Raw genomic sequence first — 26,079 nt, 5'->3', positions numbered from 1 at the left:
TGGTATCAAGTAAAAGCTCCTAAAAAAAATATTATCATATAAATCGAAATAAAATTTCTCTTATATACTTAGTTCGTAACACTCTGGTCTTTTTTAATTGTCACTTACAGCAGTTTCTCACACACCAAACATATCATTTTTTTTTTTTGGTCAAAACACCAAACATATCATTAAATACATAAAATCTTTCATTTTTGCTCTTATTAAATATACTCTTCCTGTCTTTAATATATGACCTAATTGTTGAGTTGATTTTGGTCCTAAATATAAGACTCATTTCTCATATTTATCAATTTTCTCAAAATTACCTATATGGATACTCCTTCAATCATAATCAAGTATAAGAGAAAAGGAGGTATTAAGAAAGATGATTATGGTATTTTAAAAAAACGTGTCACTCTTATAATTAACGAACTTACCTAACTTTCTTAATATAATCAAATTAGTTAAATGGATATTATATTAATGATCGGAGGAGTAGATAGTACTCCCTCCGTTCCTTATTATAAGAGACAAATAACCGAATTACGTTGATCAAAAAAGTAGTTAAAATTAGTTAAGAACAATCAATGTGTAAAAAATATAATTTTTTTCCAAAAATGCCCTCATTAATAAGGAGAGAGAGCATGAGATAGAACAATTAAATTATTAAAAGAAAGAGAAGTAGGATGGAGAGAGAGTGTGAGTTGGAGACAATAAATATGGGTAAAATAGGAAATCAACACAAAAAAGTATAGACAACTTTTAAGTGTCTCTTATATATAGGAACATGCCATAAGTATCAAATGTCTCTTATAATAAGAAACGGAGGGAGTATATTTTTTCTCACTTATTCCTCTCTCTTCACCTTTACATTGATCTCCCTTAATTAATAGGGGCAAAATTGGAAATGAAACATTAAAAAGGATACAAATGACAAATAAAAAGAACCAAAATCTCCTCCTACAAATGACAATTAAAAAGCACAAGAGTGGTTATCATAACAATTATTTTTAAAATTATGATTTCACCGAAACAGTCCTGAATCAGATATCCATGGATTTGGATTCTCTCCACTTTCTTTTCTTTTTATTTTCATTCACTCTCCATTTCAATTATTATAATTAAATTTAAATAGTTTATATTTCATATTTTATAAAATATTTTTTTATTATTTTTCATGCCTAAAATTCAGTATTTTAACTTTATTCATTTTTTAAATTTGACATTTTATTAATAATTTTATAAAACATGAAATTTGAACCATTCAAATTTTCATCTAGTAGTTCACATGGAAAATGGGGAGAAAGAGGAGTGTAGAGAATAACAATCACCTTTAGTTCTGTCTATGTATGAAACCTTTTAGTCATCTTACAGCAATTAAGAAATTCAGTAAATTTACTTAGTGGCATAAATTTATGAATAATTTATATAGTTTTTAAATAATTACCCTTAAAATGATTGGTAAATATTATATTCTATTAACATCTTCCCATTTTGTTAATCAATCTGGCTCTGGCAGGCGAGTCATGACAGAGCGTCCAAAAATTAATTTACTGTAATTACTTTTTGCAGTTAAAATATGGAGTGATTAAGTATATTTTTATGAATCTTAATTAATGAAGTTACAGATATAATATATTATTAAAATGAAATAATCAAGGAAAGCTTTCCTAAACCTTCCTAGAAAACTTTCCAAATAATTGTCCCAATCTCATATAGTCACATCTTCAGCAGCGATATAGCATTTTAACGTCACATGTATGTTGGAGTAATGCTGTGTTTCAAAGACTTAAAGATAATATACTGTTTATGAAAAAATATTTTAAAAACAAAATATTATAAGTTATTTTTTAATATTGAGTATTACTGAGTACTGGCAAAATATTTTAGAGCGTCAGACGTACAATAATCCGAATAACTTAAAAAAAAAAATCATTTCGATCACTTTTACAATAGTAAAAAGCAGTCGTTTTTTCCAGGTGACCCAAAAATCGTACATAAAGAGTAATTTCTAATAGGGAGAAAAATAACATAAAAACAAGTTGAAAATTACAATATTTCAATCCAGATACTTAAGAGTTAAGAGCTCCTCTAGGGGAAAAAAAAAAACCTGATCTGATATGTTATAAATATAATTAAATGACAAAAATGTCATTGTATCAAAAAGTTTGTTAACAAATTGTGAATTGGCAACAACAAGTGTTAAACAGCAAATGACAAAAAATATATAACTGGTAATGACATGTTATTTATTAATAAGTTATAAACTGACAACGATAAATGTTAAACAATCAATGATGAAAAATAATAAAATACATTGGTAATGACAAGTTTGATAGCTTTTTTTTCAAAAAAATCTAATATAAGGGAATTTTAGTCATTTGACTATATTTGCAAAATATCAAATCAGGCACCACTTTCTCACCTGGAATTTTGACCTCTTAGGTGCTTGAATTGAAATATTGTAATTTCTAATTTCTTTTTATGTCATCTTCCCTCTCCAATAATCTTGTTGTAATCAAGTATATTATTTGAAAGAAAATTCCTAATTTACTCTTATAAGATATTACTCCCTCCGTTCCTTATTATAAGAGACATTTGATGCTTATGGCATGTTCCTATATATAAGAGACACTTAAAAGTTGTCTCTACTTTTTTATGTTGATTTTCTATTTTACCCATATTTATTGTCTTCAACTCACACTCTCTCCCCCTCCCACTTCTCTTTCTTTCAATAATTTAATTGTTCTCTCTCATGCTCTATCTCCTTATTAATAAGGGCATTTTTGGAAAAAAATATATTTTTTACACATTGATTGTTCTTAACTAATTTTAACTGTTTTTTTTATCAACGTAATTCAGTTATTCGTCTCTTATAATAAGGAACGGAGGGAGTAGATCTTATTTTCCACCAAAAGCGATACAGTTTTAGATAGAGGAGGGACAGTGGAGGCCGGGAACGGGGTAGCAAAGAGTAGTCGTTTCCCACTTTATGAGGGTAGATTGGATTTTTTAATGAATAGGGCTGAAAAAACAAGTCAAATCCATTGGGCCAGTCCGTTTAGGTTCGAAAATTATGAGAGTTGAGTTTAGAATTTTTCCCTTCAAATAAAAAATGGATTTAAAAGGACTGGCCCTCTAACGCTGAGAACTTAAATGGGCCGGCCGGTATAGGTCCTTTTATAATTTTTGTAATATTTTTTTTATATAATGCCAATATTATTATTTTTTGATATTGTTAATGATATTTCAAATATTTAATTATTATTATCAATTTGAAATTAAATTTTAGAAAAAATTAATCTTTTAGTCCTTTAAGTTTTAACTCATTTATAACTCAATTCGTTAACTATGAATCAGTGCAACTCAATCCTTCAATTGTGACTCGCCTATAACTGAGTTCCTCCTCTTTTTGCATTTAATAATTTAATCCTTATTATATACAATTTACTTTTAATCCCCAAATAATTATCTTATATGGCAAAAAATATTAATTAAGATCATTAAAAAAATGAAAATGTGTCTTTCAACTCAGCTCCTGTATGATACTATGCAATCAGACTCCGCCATTTTCTTTGGCAGCATCTCCTTCCTTTGCTTCTTCACCCTCATCATTGGCAAAGTCCTCAGCACATGGTGCCCAGCTCAACCCCGTCTTCTACTTTTCCTGCTAATACAATGTGCAGAAACACAGTCAAAGCAAAAAGAGCCATTAATAGACTCCTAATGAGCAAGAGAAGGTATGACCCAATGTGTGAATTGTAGTGTTTGTATAAAAGGGACGACATCTTCACTGGAGGAGAGAAAGCAAAGCATGGATAACAAATACGGTAAGAAATATTAGTGAGATTGAGTGGTAGGCGAACGGCTTCTGTGAAGTCGCTGGAAGTATATATCTAAGCAGCTTCAAATAAACATTTTCAAATGTACGTGCCTTTAACACAGCCTTTATTTGGGCTGTCCTTCCATTTGAGTCGGCACCACGAAGAATCAATCAGTGGTTGGGTGGAGAAGCCGACGATGAGGCTGAAGAAGCAGAGAAAGGAGACGCTGCCGGAGAAAATGGCGGAGGAGTCTAATTGCATAGTATCATACAGGAGCTGGGTTGGAAGACACATTTTCATTTCTTTAATGATGTTAATTAATATTGTTGCCATGTAGGATAATTATTTGGGGATTATAAGTAAATTGTATGTCATAAGGATTAAATTATTAAATGTAAAAAGAGTAGAGACTGAGTTATAGCCTTATAAGCAAGTCACTAGTTGAGAAACTGAGTTGCATTGAGTCATATAGTTAAAGGACTTAGTTAAAAGTGAGTTAAAATTTGAAGGACCAAAAAATTAATTTTTCCTAAATTTTATAAAATAGTTTGACTTATTTGATTTTGGACAATAATCTGTTCAATTAAATTTTAAGAAAATTGGTTAATTTAAACTTTAATAATGATTTGATTTATATTACATATGTTGATGTTTTTAAAATATATCTATTTAATAAAAGAGTATTTTTAATACTTATATACCTTGTGATTCTATAATTTAAATTAGAAATTTATGAGTTTCAATACTAATATATCTCAAACTAAAGTAAAATAATGTTTAGACCGCAAAATTTAAAATTGAAATTTTAATGAAGAAAAAAAACTTAATATTTTTGCCACTAGTAAAGAAGAGCAATTGATGATAGTGACAACGAAGTCTTAAAAAATTGATGATAGTGTTTGTCTATTGTATATTTGTACTGTTGATGAAACTTTTAAGTGTTATTATCTTATTAATAGATGTTTTAGATGTTCTTTAATGTTGATAGATAATTAGATATGATGATGTTATGTTTGTGACTTAATTTTATTTATATTTATGTATTTTATTAATAATTTCATTTTTTTATTTCCATTTTATTGATAAAATATGCGGAAAATATAAAAAAATTATTTTTTTTTTCTTTAAACAAGCCAAAACCCACGGGCTAGGCCTAAGCCTAAGCTTGTGAGCTTAAGGGGGCTAGCAAAATGGAACATTTCTGAAATTGTAATCCTGTAGGTTAGCCCATATTCCCAGTACTATTTATGAATGATGAGGAGGGAGGGAATGCAGTTAGCATTACAAAAGGGAATTCCGTGTGTGTGTATAAGTTCAACTAAACACATGAACCCGCTTCTTGTATTGCTACCTCCAATTCTAATAGTTGAAGATTTAATTTAGTCCCAAATGTAATATTTTAATATATTTTGTCTCTTATATTGATTTATTTTTCTTAAAATAATCTCCATAGTGATTGTACATGTTAGGTTTTTCATTCTAATACACATGATTAATAAAGCTATTTTTGAAAGTGCAACACCTATTGTTACAAACAACTAACTTAACTAATTGTCTTAATATTTGCAAAGTAGTTATCTAACTTTTATACTCCTCTAGTCCTAAATATAAATATATTTTGTCATGTAAATTACACTACAAAATAGATCTTATATTAAACCTACTCCTCCGGTCCTTAATATAAGACCCAATTATTGAGTTAGTTTTGGTTCTAAATATAAGACTAATTTCTCATATTTATCAATTTTCTCTAAATTACTACTATGATACTCCTTCAACAATAATCAAGTAGAAGAGGAAGAGGGGGTATTAAGAAAGATGATTATAGTATTTTAGGAAAAACGTGTCACATTTCTTATAATTAATTAACTTACTTAATTTCTTTAATCTAATCAAACTAGAAAAATAGGTCTTATATTAAGGACCGGAAGAGTATTTTGTCATGTATATTACACTACAAAACAGATTATATATCTAGGACGGAAGAAATATTAAGTAGCGGAGGTAGCATGATTAAATGTAGTCCTCTTTTATGTAATTGAACCAAGACTCGGGGCGTCCATTGCTCCTTAAATTTTTCCCGCTCCTAAAGATTTTCTTTTTAATCATTATATTCTTCATAAAAAGCTGAAATTTTGATATCTTACAAAAGAAAATGGTACGCTTTTGAATTTGTTATGATTTTTTTAAAAAATTATATCTAAATTAAAAAGAAATACATAATTTTAGAGTATTTTTATAACTTTAGAGTATATTTCTTTACAAATCATTTAAAAAAAATCAGAAATGTATATTTTTTTACTCATAAGGTATTAAATTTTCATTCATTTTGAGTAGAATTTAATATAAAAAAAAATTCGGGATAGTGGGGGAAATTAGAGAGCAGTGGAGACAGAGCACTCCAAAGCCATTACACATTTGTCTTTAATTTGCGGAGCTATTTTTTTTCTTTTGGAACAACCGGACATTGTTACAGTTAATAATTAACCCCATCTTTTTATCTGAAACTTGCTTGCAAGCAACATGGTTTTCTTTTAATGAATACTACTCCGTCTCTTATTATAAGATCATTTTAACTAAATTGTGCGGTTTAAAAAAACAGTTAAAATTAGTTTAAAACAATTAATATGTAGCAAATACAATTTTTTTTACAAATATACCCCTATATATAAATGGGTAAATATGAGAAAGTAATAGTAAGATAAATAAAGAAAGAGAATGTATTAAATGCATTAAACGAGGGGTAAAATAGGTAATAATATATTAAATGTTCAAATGAATTCAAAAGGAATCTTATAAAAAGAGATAAACCTATTCAAAAAATTAAATCTTATAATAATAAGAGAGAGAAGGAGTAACAAAGATATGGAGTTAGGGACACCAACACAATCTATGTCTAGTTTTTGAGTTTCTAATCAACCCATAGAAGTTCCATTTCGAGCTCCATTCATGGCAAGAAGCTTAAGATCTTCAATCATGGCAGTCAAATTCATTTGTGAGGATCCATCTTCTTCCACCGCTTTTCCAGCTTTCTCTCTCATCTCTCTGGCTTTCATTCTCACCCTCTCAGCTTCATCTCCGCCGTCCATTAGCCTCCTCACGGCTTTCTCTATATTTACCCTGCTTACTACCTTCTCCATTCTCTCATAGGGACTGGACTTCCACTCCTCTGCGCCCACCTCCACTCCAAACCCGTGCACCTGCGTTATCAACTTCTCGTTGTAAAACTGCTCGATGAATACTGGCCACGTCATCATCGGTACCCCGGCGCTCACTGCCTCCGTCACTGACGTCCACCCACAATGCGTCATAAACCCACCGATCGCCGGATGGTTCAGTATTAATTCCTGTGGGGCCCATTTCATCAGGATGAGCCCTCTGTTTTCCTTCTTCATCCTCTCTTCAAACCCTAACGGCAACCACGCGTCCTCTTCATCTTCTTCGTCACGGTGATTCTTTTGTTTGGATTCCCTGTGCACCACCCAGATGAAGGAACATCCAGAAGATTCCAACCCACATGCTATTTCGAACAGTTGAGGGCCAGCGAAACGACATAAACTCCCAAAGCTTACGAAAACTACGGAATTGCATTCCTTTGAATCGAGCCATGATCTTATGTATTCATGCTCCTTATTACGTTGTTGGTGATGATGATTCTTCTGTCGCTGCATGTTTCGTAACATGAGAGAAGCAGGACCAATGTGCCAAACCTTGAGATCGGTAATTTTCTGATAATACTTGATGTAATCGGGACCGTCCAGCTCACAGAAGTTGTTCACAATGAGACCATAGCTGTTCTTCTGATCAGCCTCTATCAAGCTTTCAAGTTGATGAGAAATCAACTTTGGTGGTCGGAGGGTGAGGGTGATTGGGTCAGGAAGACCCGAAACAACAAACGGACCACCCGAATTATGATCATATGATGATGAAGGCTGTGATTGTGATTGTCTCTTGTTTGCATTGATCATGCACACTGCAAAAAGACAAAAGGAGTTGAACACAATCCTGGGAATCCCCAAACGTGTCGCTATCGGGGCTGTCCATGGGTATATAAAATCCGAAACGATGCAGTCTGGTGGGTTTTGCTCCATGAAAGGCTCCACTTGATTCTTGAGCAAACCTGCAGCCACGTAAAACTTATCAGCAGTCTTAGCATCTGTGACATTGAAGAAGTTCTCGATGCCGACAGGAAGACCGACTTCCTCGGACGGAAATCTGATGATGTGAAGTTGGATATGGTGGCCCAAGGCCTTGCTTTCTTCAATGGAGCTTTCAAGGAATCGGGCATTCACAGAGGTGGTGATGATGGTCACATGCAAACCACGTGCAGCGAAGAGCCTAGCAAATTGGCAGGAAGGGATCAGATGGCCTTGTGCCAAGAAAGGTAGGAAGTAGACCTTGAGAGGCCTGGAAATTGCAACCATGGCGATTGGTGCTCTTACGTATAGTGTGAAGGGAAGAAGACGAGCTTTTAAAAACAAGAGGGTTTCAAAATGCGACAGTCCAATGGATTAGTTTTACACAGTTTGATCCTAATATAAGTAACTAGAGTCTTGGGTATATTCCAGTTCATATTCGCAGGTTAGTGCGCGCGCGCACACACACATATATAATCTATTTGTATTCGTCTTGGAATAGCTCCATGCAAGCCAGTGAAGCTAGCTTTGGCATGATATATACAAACCAGATGTTGTTTTTGAGTAGTAATTAAAGTTACAAGCGACGGTGGTTATGGCTTGTCCGATAATAGAGTTGCTTTGGAGAGCATCATTGCACAAAAGATTCCTGGCGATGATGATGTGTGAAAGGTTAATCATTGGCTTTCTCAAATATTTGTTCTTTTGCTCCAAGAATAAGCACTCCTTCTTCATCCAGCATCTTGCCAGCGAAATTGTCCATATAATGATTTTTGGCGGCTGGCTTCACAACTAAAGAAATATGAACTCTTAATTTAATTTTAATTAAAAAAATTATACCGCAATTAACAAATTGAAGTTATATGTACATGGAGAGAGAGGGAGCCCCATTGAAGGTTATGCTATCACTACTTTGTTTTTTTCATAAAAGATAAAAATGATTTATTATGAAAAAATAAGTTAAAAGTACAAAATAGGAAATAGGATAAAGACGTTGAGTATGTAAAAAAATTTCCTATAAAGTCCTAAAGGGAACAGAGGAGAAATTCTACATCACGTGAAAGATGTCATGCTAAAAAATTTCTGAAAGGAGAGTAACCGAATTGCTTAAAAGTTAGAAGCTAGTTAATTAGAAGCTTTTTGACAATTATTAATAATAAATTCTAGACAATCAAAATTTAAGAAGATATTAACCCAAAATATCTAACTTGGAGTTGTACAAACACAGTGAAAAATAGACAAAGAAAAGCTAATAATTAACGAACTTTCTTCTCCGGTTGAATGGTTGTATTGGGTGCCATCTACTTTGTTTTCATATTATATATATGTGTGTATAGTTTTTACAGGGTCTTTTTAACAAGTGCCTTAGGTAATACGTGGAAAAGTGACTATTTTAAAATTATATTTGCTAGCGCCCCTTAATTACCTATTAGCATCTTCGGAGCTATTAATTAAGATAGATCAGTCCAATCATATTAATAACTCCTAATTTTTGGGGTGCTTGCTTAGAAAGCGTAATTAAATGCAAGTTTAACATGACTATATAAGGTAGGTAGTATATTCTAATCCTACAATCAAATCAAATTAAATTCAATTAAAGGTCTAGTCTAAATTTCTTATATTTCTATGCTCCTCTGAAACACTAAAATATGAGTCCCAATTAGATTCATCATAATTCAGGCCAAGTAAGCGGACAATTAAATCAACAAACATTACATTATGCACAACCCAGATCAAGGAACATCCAGAAGATTCCAATCCATAAGTTCTTCCGAACAGTAGTTGAGGGTCATCGAAACGACACAGACAGCCAAAGCTTACGTAAACAACAAAATTTGATTCCTTGGAATCCAGCCATGTCCTCATGGCCTTGTGCCAAAAAAGGCAGAAAGTAGACTTTGAGAAGTCTGGAAATTGCTATCATGGCGATTACTGCTAGCTGCTATATGCTCTTATGTATAGTGTGAGAGAAGGAAGAAGACAAGCTTTTAAAGAGAAGAGTGTTTCTAAATACCACTGTCCAGTGGCGTTGTTTTACAGTTTGACCCATTTCATATTAACTGGAGTCTATTTTTATTCGCTGCTACATATATAAGTAAGTAGAGCCTTGGGTATATTCTAGTTCATATTCGCAGGTTAATGGAGATACACACACACGCACGCACACTCTATTTGTATTCGTCTTGGAATAGCTTCATGCAAGTGAAGCTGGCTTTGGCATTATACATATAAAGCTGTTATTGTTTTTGAGAGACGATGACAAAAGATTCCTGGTGATGGATCGAGACTCCTATGAGGTTAAAATATTGGTGGTTTATCTAAAACTACTATCATTGGCTTCCAATTACTTGTTCTTTTGCCCCAACAATAAGCTACCCTTCTTCATCCAGCATCTAGATTAAAATATTAATTATCTATTAGCATCTTCAGAGCCATTAGGTAAGAGCAACCCCATTATATTATTGACCCCTAACTTTAATTTTTAGGCGCTTAATTACTTAATCAGATCAATATGTAAACAAATGCAAGCCTAATATGGCTATGTGGGGTAGGTGTATTCTACTCCGGCCATTAAAATCAGGTTAAATTCAATCAAAGGTCTAGTCTAAATTTCCTATATTAAAGCCCCATTTTGATTCTTCATCATTTTTAGGACAAGTGAGGGTACAATCCTTAATCCACCTTCGTTATTTGGACTCATAAGCCTCCTTTAAAATCTAGAGTAAGTAAAATGAGCATAGCCTCCAATGAAATCCTCTTAACTAAAATGTGTCTGAACCAAAGAGAACTTTTTCTTAATATTCACACTCAGGACCATTTTATTCAATTAATTCATTTTTCCCTACAAAATCAAGTGATATCCTGGCCATTAAAAAATGCATTGATGACTCTCCTCAGATATCACTGCATATGAGAGACATCACTAATTGTTGACTTTCTAATAATAGATATTATAAAAACAACGTCCCGATCTCCCAGCTTTAATAATTATATCCATTATTTGCAAAAAAGCTCAAGATCTTCAATCAGGGCCGTCAAATTCCTTTGTGAGGATCCATCTTCTTCCACAGCTTTTCCAGCTTTCTCTCTCATCTCTATGGCTTTCCTTCTCACCTTCTCACCTTCCTCTCCGCAGTCCATCAACCTCCTCACAGCATTTTCTATCTTCATCTTATTCACCACCTTGTCCCTTCTATCATAAGGGCCGGAGTTCCATTCCTCTGCCCCAACCTCCACTCCAAACCCGTGCACCTGCGTTATCAACTTCTCATTGTAGAACTGCTCGACGAATACCGGCCACGTCATCATCGGAACCCCGGCGCTCACCGCCTCCGTCACTGTCGTCCACCCGCAATGCGTCAGAAACCCACCGGTCGCCGGATGGTTCAGTATCAACTCCTGTGGCGCCCATTTCATGAGGATCAACCCTCTGTTTTCCTTCTTCATCCTCCCTTCAAACCCTTTCGGCAGCCACGTTTTCTTTTCTTCTGCTTCTTCTTCTTCTTCGTTGTTCTGTTTGGATTCCCTGTGCACGACCCAGATGAAGGAACATCCAGAAGACTCCAATCCACAAGCTATTTCGAACAGTTGAGGGTCATCGAAACGACACAGACTGCCAAAGCTTACGTAAACAACAGAATTAGATTCCTTGGAATCTAGCCATGTCCTTATGAGTTCATCATGCTCGTTGTTGGTTTGTGGATGAAGATCTTCTTTTGGTAGTATGTTTCGTAACATGAGAGAAGCAGGACCAATGTGCCAAACCTTCAGATCGGTGCTTTTCTGGTGATAGTTGATGTAATCTTGACCGTCCAGATCGTTAAAGTTGTTCACAATTAGCCCATAGCTGTTCTTCTGATCAGCCTCTATCAAGCTTCCGAGCAGTTCAGAAATCCTCTTAGGTGGTCGAAGGGGGAGGGTGATTGTTTCGGGAAGACCCGAAACCACAAACGGACCACCCGAATTATCACCATCATGATCATTGCATAATCCCGGCGGTAGTGACTGTAATTGTCTGTTGTGCGCACTGATCATGCACACAGCAAAAAGACAAAAGGAGTTGAACACAATCCTGGGAATCCCCAAACGGGTAGCTATCGGGGCTGTCCACGGGTACATAAAATCCGAAACGATACAATCGGGTGGGTTTTCCTCCATGAAAGGCTGCACTTGATTTCTGAGCAAACCTGCAGCCTCGTAAAGTTTATGACCAGTGGGGGCATCTGTGACATTGAAGAAGTTCTCGATGCCGTCCGGGGAGACCTACTTCATCGGAGGGAAATCTGACGGTGTGAAGTTGGATATGGTGGCCCAAGGCGTTGCTTTCTTCAATGGAGCTTTGGAGGAACCGGGCGTTGACAGGGGTGGTGATGATGGTCACGTGCAAGCCACGTGCAGCGAAGAGCCGCGCAAATTGGCAGAAAGGGATCATGTGGCCTTGTGCCAAGAAAGGCAGGAAGTAGACATTGAGAGGCCTGGAAATTTCTGCCATGGTGATTGTGTTGGTGCTCGTGCTACTATATATGGCCTTTGCGTATAACGAGAGACGAAGAAGAAGAGGTTTTAAAGAGGGAGATCATTGGTTTGGTGCTAATAACCAGAGTCTTGGGTATATTCCAGTTCCTATCGGCCGGTTTGTGGATATATAGTACTCTTCGAATCCTTAATATAAAACCTATTTAACTAATTTGATTATATTAAGGAAGTTAGATAAGTTAGTTAGTTATAATAAATATGACATGTTTTTTTTAAAACACCATAATCATTTTTCTTAATATCCTCTTTCTCTCTTCTACTTGATTATGATTGAGAGAGTATCCATAAGAATAATTTAGAAAAAATTGATAAATATAAGAAATAGGTATTATATTTAATACCAAAATCAACTTAATAATTAGGTCCTATATTAAGGACTGGAGGAGTATATATTATATATATTTTTATTCGTCTTCCAAAAATTGCATGCATGTGAAGTTAACTAGCTTTGGCATTATATATCGTCTTGTTACTGTCTGAGACCCGAAAATGAGGAGAGTGATTCCTGTTTAAGCTCTATACTATCTGATTAAATATAATACTATCTCCGGACCTAATTATAAGAGCTAGTTGACTAATTTGAGGATATTAAGGAAAAAAGTTAAGTTAATTATTTGTAATAAATAGGTGTTGTCTTTCTTAAAATATCCTTACTAATCAAGTGTATTGGTTGGAACTATCATTGCTATAACGATTATCTTGAAAAAAATACATAAATATGAAAGACAAAGTGGATTGAGGCCTTATTTTAGGACTAAAATAAAAGTCAAATAATATCTTATATTAAGGACCGGAGGTAATATTAATTAATGGCTTCTCTGATAGAACTGTATATACCTGCAAGTGAAGAAGCTAACTGCCAATATGGAAACTCTCCTGAATGATACTTAGGAGCATTCAGATGGAAACCAGATTATGATTTTAAAAGTAATTTTATAATAATAAGTATGTGAAAAATTTTGTCTTGATAAATATGAAAACATAAAAAGTGCTCTTTATTATCGCCCAAACACCCCTTTAAAAATCAAAACCAGCAGCATCGGTTATAATACTATCAGAACATATTATAGTAATTGCCATTGATATAATTGTTCTTTTCCCACTAGCTAGATCAAGAATTTATTCGTAATTGAGCATCTGGCGTAGCTGGCAAATTGTCCATATACGAATGTGTGTCTCCGCTCCACGCCTGGTTCAAATGTTTGCTAACGCCGATTAAAGCCGAATTCAATTAGTTTATTAGTCTTGCTAAGTGCAGATATTTTTTTTTTTATTAGAAGTAATTCTATTCAAGATATTATCAAGTACTGAATACGAGTACCTTTTCTAGTGGAGATTTGAACTCTATTCACCTAACCCCTGCGCAAGACCATATGCTGTTCAATTAGTTTATTATAGGTAATATTTTTGTTATTTATATACGAGCATAATCATCCATTGTCAACATTAACCTTTCGGCATGGCTGATGGAGGAGGCGAAAGGTCACATGCAGACCTTGGATTTAATTCGAAAAATCACATATGCAAGTCTCGAATAAAAAAAATTAGTTCTCCACAGGTTCTATTTACTTACAAATATAGAAGTTTGACATGCAAAATAGATTAAGAAAATACTTCATTTTCTTATTTGTGAACTGTATGCATAATTCTTGCAATTTAATAATTGACAAAGTCACATTCTGCCCACAACCTGTCAAATCTTTTTTTTCTTATTGAACTTTAAGCAAGTGCTGATTTGCCGAACACGACCTCCTTTTTTATATATATATATATATATATATATTTCTTCCTAGCTGAAAACTTTTAAAATATTTCATTCTCCACAACTTTTTCTGGCTACTGATGTAACACCTTTGATCTTTAATATAAGAGCTTGTTTAATTTTTATTTTGGTCCTAAATATAAGACCTTAATCCATTTTGTTTCTTATATTTGTCTATTTTTTTAAGATAGTCCTTGTAATATGGTAGTTCTAATAAATATATTTAATTAGCAATGATATTTTAGAGAAGACAATATCTATTTATTATAAATAACTAACATAACTAATTTTCTTGATCTATTCAAATCAATCAATTATATTATGGACTGGATGGCGTGCACCCACAAGGAAAGATCCCACGAACCCATAACAAATCTGAAATATACTCACCCAAAAAAACTAAACAAAAGTCTGGTAATCCACTTGAACCCTTGAGCACAAAAAAACGAAGACCCGAAGTGATAAAAGACGCCACAAGGCTGATCAAGCCTTAATAAGTCAGCTAGTTCAATGAAGAACCCTATAGAGAATCTATTCTCAAGTTTGGAAGTGCAAAAATGCAACATTTGATTTCTCAAAAACAAGTCTAAATACAAAATGAAGGGTTCAAAGTGTTTTAAAGAGATACATTTAAATCTGACCCTAAAACATTTAATGCAACCTAGAGACTCATAATATTAAATACTAACTTAAAAGAAATTAGAAAGATTTGATACAACTCACTTGGAAAACTCAAAAGTCAAATCTACCAACTAATTAGTAATTTTCGCATAAATATAATTAATAAAATATAATCAGCATATTAAGCCTAAAATCTTACTCCCTCCGTTCCTTATTATAAGAGACGAATAACCGAATTACGTTGATCAAAAAAACAGTTAAAATTAGTTAAGAACAATTAATGTGTAAAAAGTATAATTTTTTTTTTCAAAAATACCCTCATTAATAAGGAGAGAGAGCATGAGAGAGAACAATAGTAAATTCTTAAAAGAAAGAGAAGTGGGAAGGAGAGAGAGTGTGAGTTGGAGACAATAAATATGGGTAAAATAGGAAATCAACACAAAAAGTAGAGACAACTTTTAAGTGTCTCTTATATTTAGAAACATGCTATAAGCATCAAATGTCTCTTATAATAAGGAACGGAGGGAGTATTATTTACGCCCAAATGAGTCTTTTCATGTATAAGACTTGATCCAACCCTTTTAAATTGAAGTCTCCAAGTCGAAAGTATGTTCACCAGCACCATTTTCAGCCCAAATAAAATTAGTGACGGCCTCATCATTTTCAATCTGATTTGATGCTCTGATTGCCATTCGTTTTGTCAGTGTATTTTGAACTAGCCAATTTAATGCTTTCTCTTGCTCTTGTGATGGACACTTAGAATTTGCAAAGAATCATTTGAAGTTGAAAGGTCAGCTTGCTGGTCACATATCACCAGATGGTGTATTGCCTTTCATCCTCATCACGCGTGAAACAAATGTGTTTGTGTTTTGTTTTGATGATATATATGTATAACAATTAGAGGGGTCAATAGTTGGTTATGCCTGGCCACAAAAAAAAAAAAATTGATTATGCAATTTGCAATTTACTATCTTTCAGCCACAAATAACCCTTTGGAACCATTGTGCTTAATTATTTTATGTTTATATTAAATAAGCAGTTTATTAGGACAAAAAATTTTGTTGTGTAATGTTTTAGTGATTAATCATTTCATTCTCACTTTAATGTGATGATGGTAGAAACATAATAAATAAAAATATATCTATTATATCTATCTATATAACTTATAAACCTTTGATTGGTCCACACGAAGGGGTGGTTTTCATTGGTTTTTGTGTTGGTGGTACAATAATTATGGAGTGGTGTGGGAGAGCCTGCTTATTCAATATCGAACCGTTTCACTTCCTTTGATGAAAGGCATATATATTGTTTTGATTGAACATAGAGTTATTTGGTTCGTTTTCAGACATCATACAAAGGCCGTTAGGAAAATTGCTGTTGCTTCTTACTACTTGAAATATGAAATTTTGAGAGGGGTTTTCATGCGTGTTTGCTGGGCTCCATGCAAGTTTATTTGTTTTTCAACATATTTAATAAATTTGCTAAACATAGATGCCAGAAAAATGATTTATTTGCATGTGAAGCGGAAATAGGATAACTCTAGAAACTTCAGTTTTCCATCTAAGCCATAATGTTAATGACGCATAGGGTTGATGAAATGTGAAAATGAAATTGAAGATTATAATGAGTTTGAAATAAAAATAAAAGCCCATTTAAAATGACATATAAGCAATTTTTTAATCATGATTTACTGAATATGAAATAAGTATGTGAAAGTAATGTACCATATCCATTAATCCATGGGTTCTTCCAAGTGGATTCAGGAAAGAAACCAACAAATGTGACAAGAAATATTGTCAACGCTGAACTCTGAAGCACTACAGAATGTGATTCCAATATAATATAACAAGGCTTGCTTTGTTTGTAAGATATGTCACCAAATTTTTCTTCTTCTTTTTTTTTTTTTGGTTTCTTCCCTCGTCATTCTTAATATTTTGCCATTTTTCTTAGCTCCCAATGAGACATGAATTATTTGATGGAATCAGTCAATAGAATGTTTAAGTACTATATTATCTAGAGTAGGGGTGTTCAAGACCGGCCCGTCTTGGTCGGCTCATTCTGGTCCCGGTCTTATTGGGACGGGACGGATCTGTCCCGAAATTTTTCGAGACAAGACAAAAAAGGGACCGGGACGGGACGGGACACGGGACGGGGTCATCCCGTCCCGGTTCCTTTTTTTTAAAATTTTTTTAAATTTTTTATCCTATTTATATAATATCATTTTTTTCATATTTTTTTAAGATTTGAGACTATTGTATGGAACTATGGATATATTTATTTAGAGTTTTTATATTTGTTAATGATTTGAAATTATTGATGATTAGAATTTTTAGCAAATTTTTATTGTGTTAAAAGCTTTTGTTTAGAGTTTTTAATGACTATTATATGTAATATTTTGAGCTTTTGTTTAAGAGTGCCCAAACAAATAAAAAAGAAAATAAAAATATTTTTTTATAAGATTTAAACTCAAAAAAATATAATTAAAAAAAATCAGATTTTAAAAAAAATTAAAAAAATTTAAAAAAATAAAAAATATATATATTTTCGAGACGTCTTGGTCCCGTCTCGGATCCGTGCTGTCCCGACCGGGACCGGGACAGAAAATCTGTCACGTTACTGTTCATCGGGACGGAACCGGAACGGGCTTGTTCCGGTCCCGATCCGTCCCGTGAACAGCCTACTCTGGAGTTGAAATGTCTCGCGATTTCACCAATATTCCAGGTCACTTATTCACCTAATCATTTTATTTATATATAGGTATGATAAATTTATTACTTTCAAAAATTACATCTTACTTAAAAGACTCTAAGAATGTATCATCCCACGATGCACAGGGTAAGACGTCTATTTTGGATTAAAAGCTGTGTAAGAGAAAAATGAGATAATATATATATGGTCTGTTTGGAACAGCTTATAAATAGCTTAAAAGTTATTTTTAAATAATTATCTACAGAACACAAGATAAATATGTAAGAAGAGTTTTGTCTCGACTTACGTAAAATTTTTTTATGGGAAATTTCTTAAGTCCTCCCAAACAGGCCCATAATCTATCTATCATGTATCCATCACTGTATTATTCAAGTCCAATATAAGGGAGATATAGCTCTATTAATCATGTTTCACCAACAATCATTAATTTTCTTCCTAATTAAATACAATTAACACTGAAGCCGGGGCTATAGAACTGAACTTCATAGTTTTTAGTTCCACTATAAATGAAAACAAGAAACCAGAAAGCACGATATATCCGTATAATGTTACGTAAATAATTCTCATGATATAAAATTTGAAGAATTTTTTTTTTCTTCTTCTTTATTAATTATAGCATATTTCTCAATTTACCGAGAACTATCGGTTATATTTTCACTGAGTAATATCAACAATAATTAATTAGAAAAACCATATGACGGAGCATATTTACCAATAGATAAGAATTCACCACTAATCTAACTCGTCTTCAAACTTAAAAGGATCCATTTCTGCCAAAGCTTATTAGCTTGCCATACAAAGGGAGAGAAGAAATAAGTCGAAAGTGAAAAAGAGAGGCAAAACAAGAAGGAAGAAAGAGGTTATGTAAATAGAAAATTAAATCAAGCTGAGATTAAAAAAAAAAATCTTAACATAACAAAAATAAATAAAAAAAATTTCTGGGAAAAATTGAACCTTAGACTATCACCCCTACATTTCACATTTTTGGATTTGATCAAGTGGCTTAGCCTCTCTCCACCGGATAAGCTCGGTGATCAGTGCTGTTAATTAGTGTGCGATGAGCCTGCCTCTTGAACTGCTTCTTTTGCCTTCTTCCCCAGCTCCCCCACTCGTTTTCTCATTTCCTCCTCATCCATCGCTTCATCTCCACCGTCCATCACCTTTCTCGCTGCTTTCTCTATATAACGATCTCTGGTCACCATCTTCTTCCCGCCGTCGAACACCCACAAGGCCCACTCCTCTGTGCCCACCTCTACCCCGATCCCGTGCACCTCCGTTATCAGCTTCTCATTGTAAAACTGCTCGCTGTGCACCGGCCAAGTTATCATCGGAACTCCCGCAGTTATGCCCTCCACCACCGAGTTCCACCCGCAGTGAGTCATGAACCCGCCTATCGCCTCGTGGCCCAGGATCAACAGCTGTGGGGCCCACCCCCTCACCACCATTCCCTTGTTCTCGCGCTTCACCTTCTTCGAAACCTTCGGCATCCATTTCTCTCTCTCTCATCTCTCTCTCTCTCTCCTTGTTTCGTTCTCTGTTATGTCCTTTCCTGAGACAACCCAGAGAAGTCGCACCCGGAGGAATCCAGCCCGCTTGCAATCTCGTAGAGTTGGGGGTCCGAAAAACGGCAGGAGCTCCCGAAGCAGACGTAGAGCACTGAGTTGGGTTCCTTCGAGTCAAGCCAACTCAGGCATTCGTGTTCCTCCACCACGCTCTTATGGCTCCTCTCTGTTTTCTCCTCCGCTGTTCTGTGAATAAGTCCGGCCGGCCCAATATGCCAAACTCTATGCCCACTGATATTCTCGTAATGTTCAGCGTACTCGCCGTCAAGCTCCGCGAAGTTATTCACGATGATTCCATTGGTCTTGTACGAAGCTTCTATTCGCGAAACCATAGCTGAATTGAATTCCTCTGGAGGCTGAAAAGTCATGGATATCTGGTGGGGTAGATCCGGGATTATAAAAGGACCCGAACCCGGCATGGCGAAAGACTTCAAGGAGTGGATGGCGCATACGCTGAAGAGGCAGAAGCTGTTGAAGGCGATGGCGGGGATGTCGAGTCGGGTCGCCAAATCGGAGGCCCACGGTATACAAAGTCGACGACGAGGCAGTCCGGTGGGTTTGGAGAATGGCGTCCTGGAAGCGTTCCTCGAGGATGGCAATGCCTTTGCAGACGCCAGAGGAGGGGATCGACGGCACCGTCGAGGACGTTCTCAATGCCATCGGGGATGCCGGCTTCTCTAGAAGGGAAGTGGAAGGACGTGGAGGGAGATAGGACGGGCGGCGGCGACGTCCTTGTCGACGGCTTTACGGAGGAGGAGGGCGTTGGCATGAGTGGTGAAGAAGGTCACGTGGATACCACGTGCAGCGAATAGCGAGCGAGTTCGAAGAGTGGGACCATGTGGCCGGGAGTGAGAAATGGAACGAAATAAAGCTTGAAGGGACGTTGAAGAGAGCCCATAATCTATCGATGCCCAATTTACCGAAACTCTCACTCTTCTTCGATGTGGTGCAGGCCGAGGACGGCGGATACGGCTTTTTATAACCAAAATTAATTAATACCCATGGCCTTATGCAATCAGAGACCAAGAATAGCATATTAAAAATCAGTTTCTAAAAAAGTATTTCAGGCTTCTGTATATATCGTAAAATGTTTTCTTTCTTTCCATGTGTAAAATATATATATATGTGTGTGTGTTGATTTATTTCGTGAAACGAAGTACCCGTGGAAAGCGAGTGCATTCGAAAATATTTTATTATATTCTGTTAACTTGGGTGATTATTGATCCTTGGCAATTGACATGCCATTGTTTTCTTTCCATCGACGGCTTTCAATCGCACGTGGCCCATGAAACTTCATACTGCATCTTCTATTTAATATAAAACTAGTTTACTAATTTGAATATAATAAAAAAATTAGTTAAATTAGTTATTTGTAATAAATATGTGTTATTTTTCTAAAATATCCTAGTTAATTAAGTGTTATCTGACAAAAATATTTAACATGTACAACTACTATAAGGACTATCTTAAAAAATAATAAATATGAGAGACAAAATAAATTGAGATTTTATGTTTAGAACCAAATTAAAAGTTAGATAGTAGTACTTTTTGCAAGCAATCTGAAGCTTTTCTTTTTGGTGAAAATCTCAAGGTTATTTTTAATTGAAGTTAATCCAAATAATCCAAGTCTAACTGTTAGGTTTAATGGGAAGAAAGGGAAGGCAGGAATTTTAATGGAGGAAAAGGAAAGAGAAGAGAGTGAGGGATTTTAATATTACCTTGTTTGGATTTATAAAAAAAAAAAAAGGGAGAGGAGGAGTTTTAATTTTACCTTATTTGGTTCATAAGGGGAAGAGAGGAAAAATATTTTATATGGACAATTTTACCCTTATTTTATTTAACATTATTTTTCAACATTTATCTTAATCAATAGAATTTATATAACTTTAATATATAAAACTATATTCTATAATATTTTTGTCAGTAAAAATTATATTTTAGATTATACTTACAATATATAAATAATAATTAGGGTTAAGGCACGCCTAGCATCCCGAACTATTTTCCAGATGCACCCAGTGTCCGAAAGTAATTTTTGGTGCATCCAGTGTCTCATACTAATTAAAACAGTGCATCCATATCCCGGACTAACAGAAAAGTTAAGTTTGACTGAAAAATCCTACATGGCGGACACGTTAGCACCTGTTGTGTATTATTTTGACGAGTTAAGGTGCGTCCAGCACTCCAAACTATTTTTTCAGGTGCGCCCAGTGTCCTAAAATAATTTTTGGTGCATCCAGTATCTCAAACTAATTAAAATGGTGCGTCCACATCCCAGGCTAACAGAAAAGTTTTATTTGACTGTTACCTTGCTGATTCAACTAAATGTTGACTGAAAAATCCTACATGACGGACATGCAAGCGTCTGATGTGTATTATTTTAACTGAAAATTCAATTTTTCCTCCTCTTCTAACATTTATCTTCTGCCCGTTTTTAAACTTAAAAAAAAAAGACCACCGATCCACCCTCTTAAATTCTGGTGCATGTACCACTTATTCAATTCCATCCTCGTCTTTAACATTTTATCCCATTTCTTCCACCACTCTAATCTGAAACCACAATCGCCGTCACAGCACACTTCCATCTCCATCTTTGTTAACTCTTCATCCGACTCGCATTTGCTTTCCTCCACGTAGAACACATTAAACTTCTCCTTAGTCACTCTGTTGACTTCGCCGTCGCCTTTCGAGAAAACACTCGCCACCGCTGGGCTCGTCTCGGGAGCTTTAGTCAAAATAATACACATTAGACACCTACGTGTCCGCCATGTAGAATTTTTTCAGTCAATCTTCATAGCTAAATCAGTAAGGCAACGGTCAAACGAGACTTTTCTGTTAGTTTGGGATATGGATGCACTGTTTTAATAATTGTTTGGGACATTGGATGCGCTAAAAATTATTTTAGCACACTAGGCGTACCTGGAAAAATAGTTCAGGGTGCTGAGCGCATCTTAACTCGTCAAAATAATACACATCAGATGCCTACGTGTCTACCACATAGGATTTTTCAATCAACCTTCGGCTGAGTCAGCAAGGTAACGGTCAAACTTAACTTTTATATTAGCCTAGGATATGGATGCACCGTTTTAATTAGTTTGGGACACTGGATGCACTGAAAATTACTTTAGGGCACTGGACGCACCTAGAAAAATAGTTCGGTGTTGAGCGCACCTTAACCCTAATAATTATTATATGTTTTAATTTTTATCTCTTTGTTATTTTATTGGCTTTTGACTGAACTCTTCAAAATATGACATGGACAATCTGTTTGTTATTATATTGACTTTGTGTCAGGTATGGGAAATGAGAGAGTAGCGTTTGCATCCAGAGAGAAGAAGAAAAGAGTTTAGGATGATATAGGAATATTAAAAATAAACATGGGCATAACCAACAAGCTGTTGGTTGAGGTGGTAGCAACCTCACCCTCATAAGGAGGAGAACACAAATTCGCATCCTGAGAAGCGCACTTATTCGGAGGGCTATTCCTTAACCGCTCCAAACCCAAAAGGGATTAGTCTCAAGTTCAATGTCCATAATGGTCACAACATGGCAAAATATTGTTCTTTCCTTCTAAATCCTCCCAATTTTGGAGGGGAGGGGAAGGAAATTAATCTTATAAAATTTTCTTCCCTCCTAAAATTTTTATTTTGCCAACAAAATGAATGATTAAAATCCTTCCTCCTTCCTTCTTCCTTTCTTCCTTTCCAAATCCTTCATACCATACACAGCCTAAACCACTTATCACTATAAAATATGCCCCACCATGTTCTTACAAAGACCTCCAACACATTCATAACATAACATGTTAGTGTCAACTTTTTTCATCACTAATCAGCCAAACTGCTCTAACTCATCATGGCCTTTTTTTATTTTACAAGAAATAACTGGGAAGGAGTTTTCCTGAAGAATGCATAAACAAGAAATTGAACCACACTCAGATGTACGTGGAATAGTATTCATATAGCTAGCGTGCTCTTCGCGGGTTATTTTAATGGATGAGCAAATGAAAACGCATTCCTCGCGAGGCATGTATAGTTCTATTTCCGTGAATCATTAAAAAAATAAAAGTAATAAAAAAATTATCATCAGCATAAATAAAATCAAGTTAGACGCCGACAGCATCATGGTATAGACACAACACCCTCTTCCTTGTTCAGTCGGCAATTGCAAGTTTCAAGCTCAACGTTTGACTGAAATAATCACCGCCGCCATGGACCTTTGCTCCGCTCGTCCTCTCAAAGTCTACGTCGTGCCATATCCAGGACCAGCCACATGGTTCCTCTCTGCGAGTTGGGTCGTTTCTTCGCTAGCTAACAGAGGCCAACTCGTCACAATCATCACCACCCCTTCCAACGTCGGAAAATCCTTCCACAGTACTCCTCATAGCCATTTGCGATTTCAGACCTTCGATTTTCTTCCCAAGAGGTGGGCTTGCCCCAAGGTGTTGAGAATTTCGTCGCCGTATCAGACGGCCCCGGAGCTGCCAAAATCCACATGGCCCTTCGTCTTCTCTCGGCAACCCATTGAGGAATTCATAGAGAAAAACCCGCCCGACTGCATCGTCGCCGACTTCTTCTTCCCTTGGACCACGGATTTGGCTCAAAAGCTTGGCATTCCCAGGCTTGTTTTCTTCCCCTACTGTGCTTTCGCCGCTTGCATGATAAAATCCACCGGGAACTCCTCCACGATGATGACTTCAAGAAGACACTAAATCCGACTCCGACCCGTTCATTGTGCCGGGGCTTCCCCACCCGATTACCATGACAATGTCTCAGCTTCCAAATCCTGCGAAACTACCCAAGGGTGTTGATGAATTTGGGAAAGTTATGAAAGAAGCAGAGTTGAAAAGCCATGGCATCGTTGTCAATAGTTTCGCCGAGATCGACGTGGAGTACACGCAGCTGTACGAGAAATTCACAGGGAAGAAGCTCTGGCCGATCGGACCACCGTCGCTTATTCACAGGTCCACCGAAGAGAAAACTCAAAGGAGCCATAAGAGCGTGTGGGAGAGCAAGAGTGTCTGAGTTTCTTGAACTCGAAGAAACCCAACTCGGTGGTGTACATCGCGTTCGGAAGCGCGTGGAGCTTCCCGGACAACCAACTCTACGAGATAGCGCGTGGAATAGAATCCTCCGGCCACAACTTATCTGGTGGTGTTCGGAAAGAGAGAGGACGAAACAGAAGAAGAGAGGGAGAAATGGATGCCGAGAGGATTCGAAGAGAAGATGAAGAGCGAGAACAAGGGTATGATCATAAGAGGGTGGGCCCCACAGCTGTTGATTCTGGGCCATCCGGCGGTCGGAGGGTTCATGACCCATTGTGGATGGAACTCCGTTCTAGAGAGCGTGAGCGCCGGCGTTCCAATGATAACATGGCCGTTGTACTTCGACCATTTCTACAACGAGAAGCTCGTGACTCAGGTCCACGGCTGCGGTGCGGTAGTGGGGTGCGAGGAGTACGGGCTGACGGCGTACGAGCCGAAGGAGAAGTTGGTGACGCGGACATGATTGAGAAAGCCGTGAGGAAGGTGATGGACGGCGGAGAAGAGGCGGCGAAGATGAGAAGCCGAATAAAGGAGCTGTCGGAGAAGGCGAAGAAGGCGGTGGAAGAAGGTGGATCTTCTCACAACAATCTCACGGTTTTGATTGAAGAACTCCAACGCTTCCGGCAATCTGAAGCTACCAAAGATACCGGCGGAGTACTCCAGAATTAGAAATCGAATCATGGATTTGTTTTTTTTTTTACCCCGGTTGTGTGTGCTGGCTGCTTGGGAGGGGTCAGCTCACTAATAATGCATTGTGGTGTGTGTTTTAACCAAATAATACATTCCGTGTTCGCTAATGCTTCCTCTTATTTAATAAAATTGGTAAAACGTTTTAGGAATTTTTTTGTCATGAAATTTAATCTTTCACCTGAAATAACTTGCCAAAACCTATACAAGCAAACAAACTACAGAAGATGTGCAATGACAAAATATAATTCAAGTTTTTCCCCGGAAATTATATTGTTTTTTAATGTTTGAATATATGGGAAATTAAAATATTAAAAAATAAAATAATTAGATTAACTCAAAGAAATATGTCGATAAACTTAAAAAATATTGGACAATAATGGGCAGAAGAATTGTGTGATTGATTTAATTCATTGAACATTCTTGTATTTAAGATGTAATCTTAATAATAGAGTAATTACATTGTTGGGCCGGGATATTAAACTGATATTAGTTTTTGTTAAGATTTGAAGTTAGTTGGTCAAGACCATGCATGAATTAATTAGTGAACCTAAGCTATATAAAAAGTCTATTGTGAATAATGTGTTATATATGAAGGATGTTTAATTGTATTCTCATGGCGTAAAAATTAAAGGGAGTTACTCGGCCTTCACCTCACGTGTTTTCCCTCAATAATTTAGGGCAAATCACGAACAGTTTATTGTATTTATATTATCATATGTTGGGTTGATTAATGCAGGATGTTCATCATATTATTACCTTTCTATAATGTTAGTGTGCGTTGTTTAATTATTAAAACAATAATATTGTTTCAAAAAGGAGCAAGGCTATTTTTGCCTCCTAAGTTTCCACAAAAGGGCACTAACTGCGAACAACTTTTTGTTTGGAGCATGTCATCCTGGAAGTTGTAAAATCAGAGCAATCTTAACCTGCTCTAATAAAAGTTTTGGTTAGGTCAGTTAGATCCCAGGAGCTCACCTGGACAAGGACATGCCTCCAGGCTCAGAAAGCGCTTACAGAGGTACTTACAGATCATCCACCAACAAAGTCATCATATCAGCAATCATTCAGCAGGATTCAATCTCTCATGACCTTGTGAATTATGAGCTGACTCCTTCCACCTTGGACCAACTCTTGTTGGTTTAAAAAAAAAAAGGGACTTGAAAACGAAGGTTTTTGCTGCTTTGATTTACGTGCCGTGATATAAACGAATGAA

General features: G+C 35.8%; 2 protein-coding genes and 2 pseudogenes across 2 annotated transcripts; 1 reads left to right on the top strand and 3 right to left on the bottom strand.

Annotated features, from left to right (window-relative positions):
* Positions 1–6,721: 6,721 nt before the first annotated feature.
* LOC114719674 (UDP-glucose flavonoid 3-O-glucosyltransferase 7-like) lies at positions 6,722–8,230 on the bottom strand. The gene has a single exon (XM_028905190.1). The coding sequence runs from the start codon at positions 8,228–8,230 to the stop codon at positions 6,722–6,724; it is 1,509 nt and encodes a 502-aa protein (XP_028761023.1).
* Positions 8,231–10,756: 2,526 nt separating this feature from the next.
* LOC114719684 (UDP-glucose flavonoid 3-O-glucosyltransferase 7-like) lies at positions 10,757–12,160 on the bottom strand. Its single transcript, XM_028905199.1, has one exon. It carries the CDS (start codon positions 12,098–12,100, stop codon positions 10,940–10,942), a length of 1,161 nt encoding a protein of 386 aa, XP_028761032.1. The 5' UTR covers positions 12,101–12,160; the 3' UTR covers positions 10,757–10,939.
* A 6,379-nt stretch (positions 12,161–18,539) lies between these two features.
* On the bottom strand, positions 18,540–19,551 carry LOC114719673 (UDP-glucose flavonoid 3-O-glucosyltransferase 7-like; annotated as a pseudogene).
* A 3,791-nt stretch (positions 19,552–23,342) lies between these two features.
* Positions 23,343–24,845, top strand: LOC114719672 (UDP-glycosyltransferase 73B4-like; annotated as a pseudogene).
* Positions 24,846–26,079: the final 1,234 nt, after the last annotated feature.

Source organism: Neltuma alba, unplaced genomic scaffold (assembly GCF_004799145.2).
Source record: "Neltuma alba isolate B1F8T4 unplaced genomic scaffold, ASM479914v2 tig00011935_pilon, whole genome shotgun sequence".
NCBI classification, from domain to species: domain Eukaryota; kingdom Viridiplantae; phylum Streptophyta; class Magnoliopsida; order Fabales; family Fabaceae; genus Neltuma; species Neltuma alba.
Note: the sequence above shows the minus strand (reverse complement) of the source record. Positions and strands in the feature narration are given on the sequence as shown.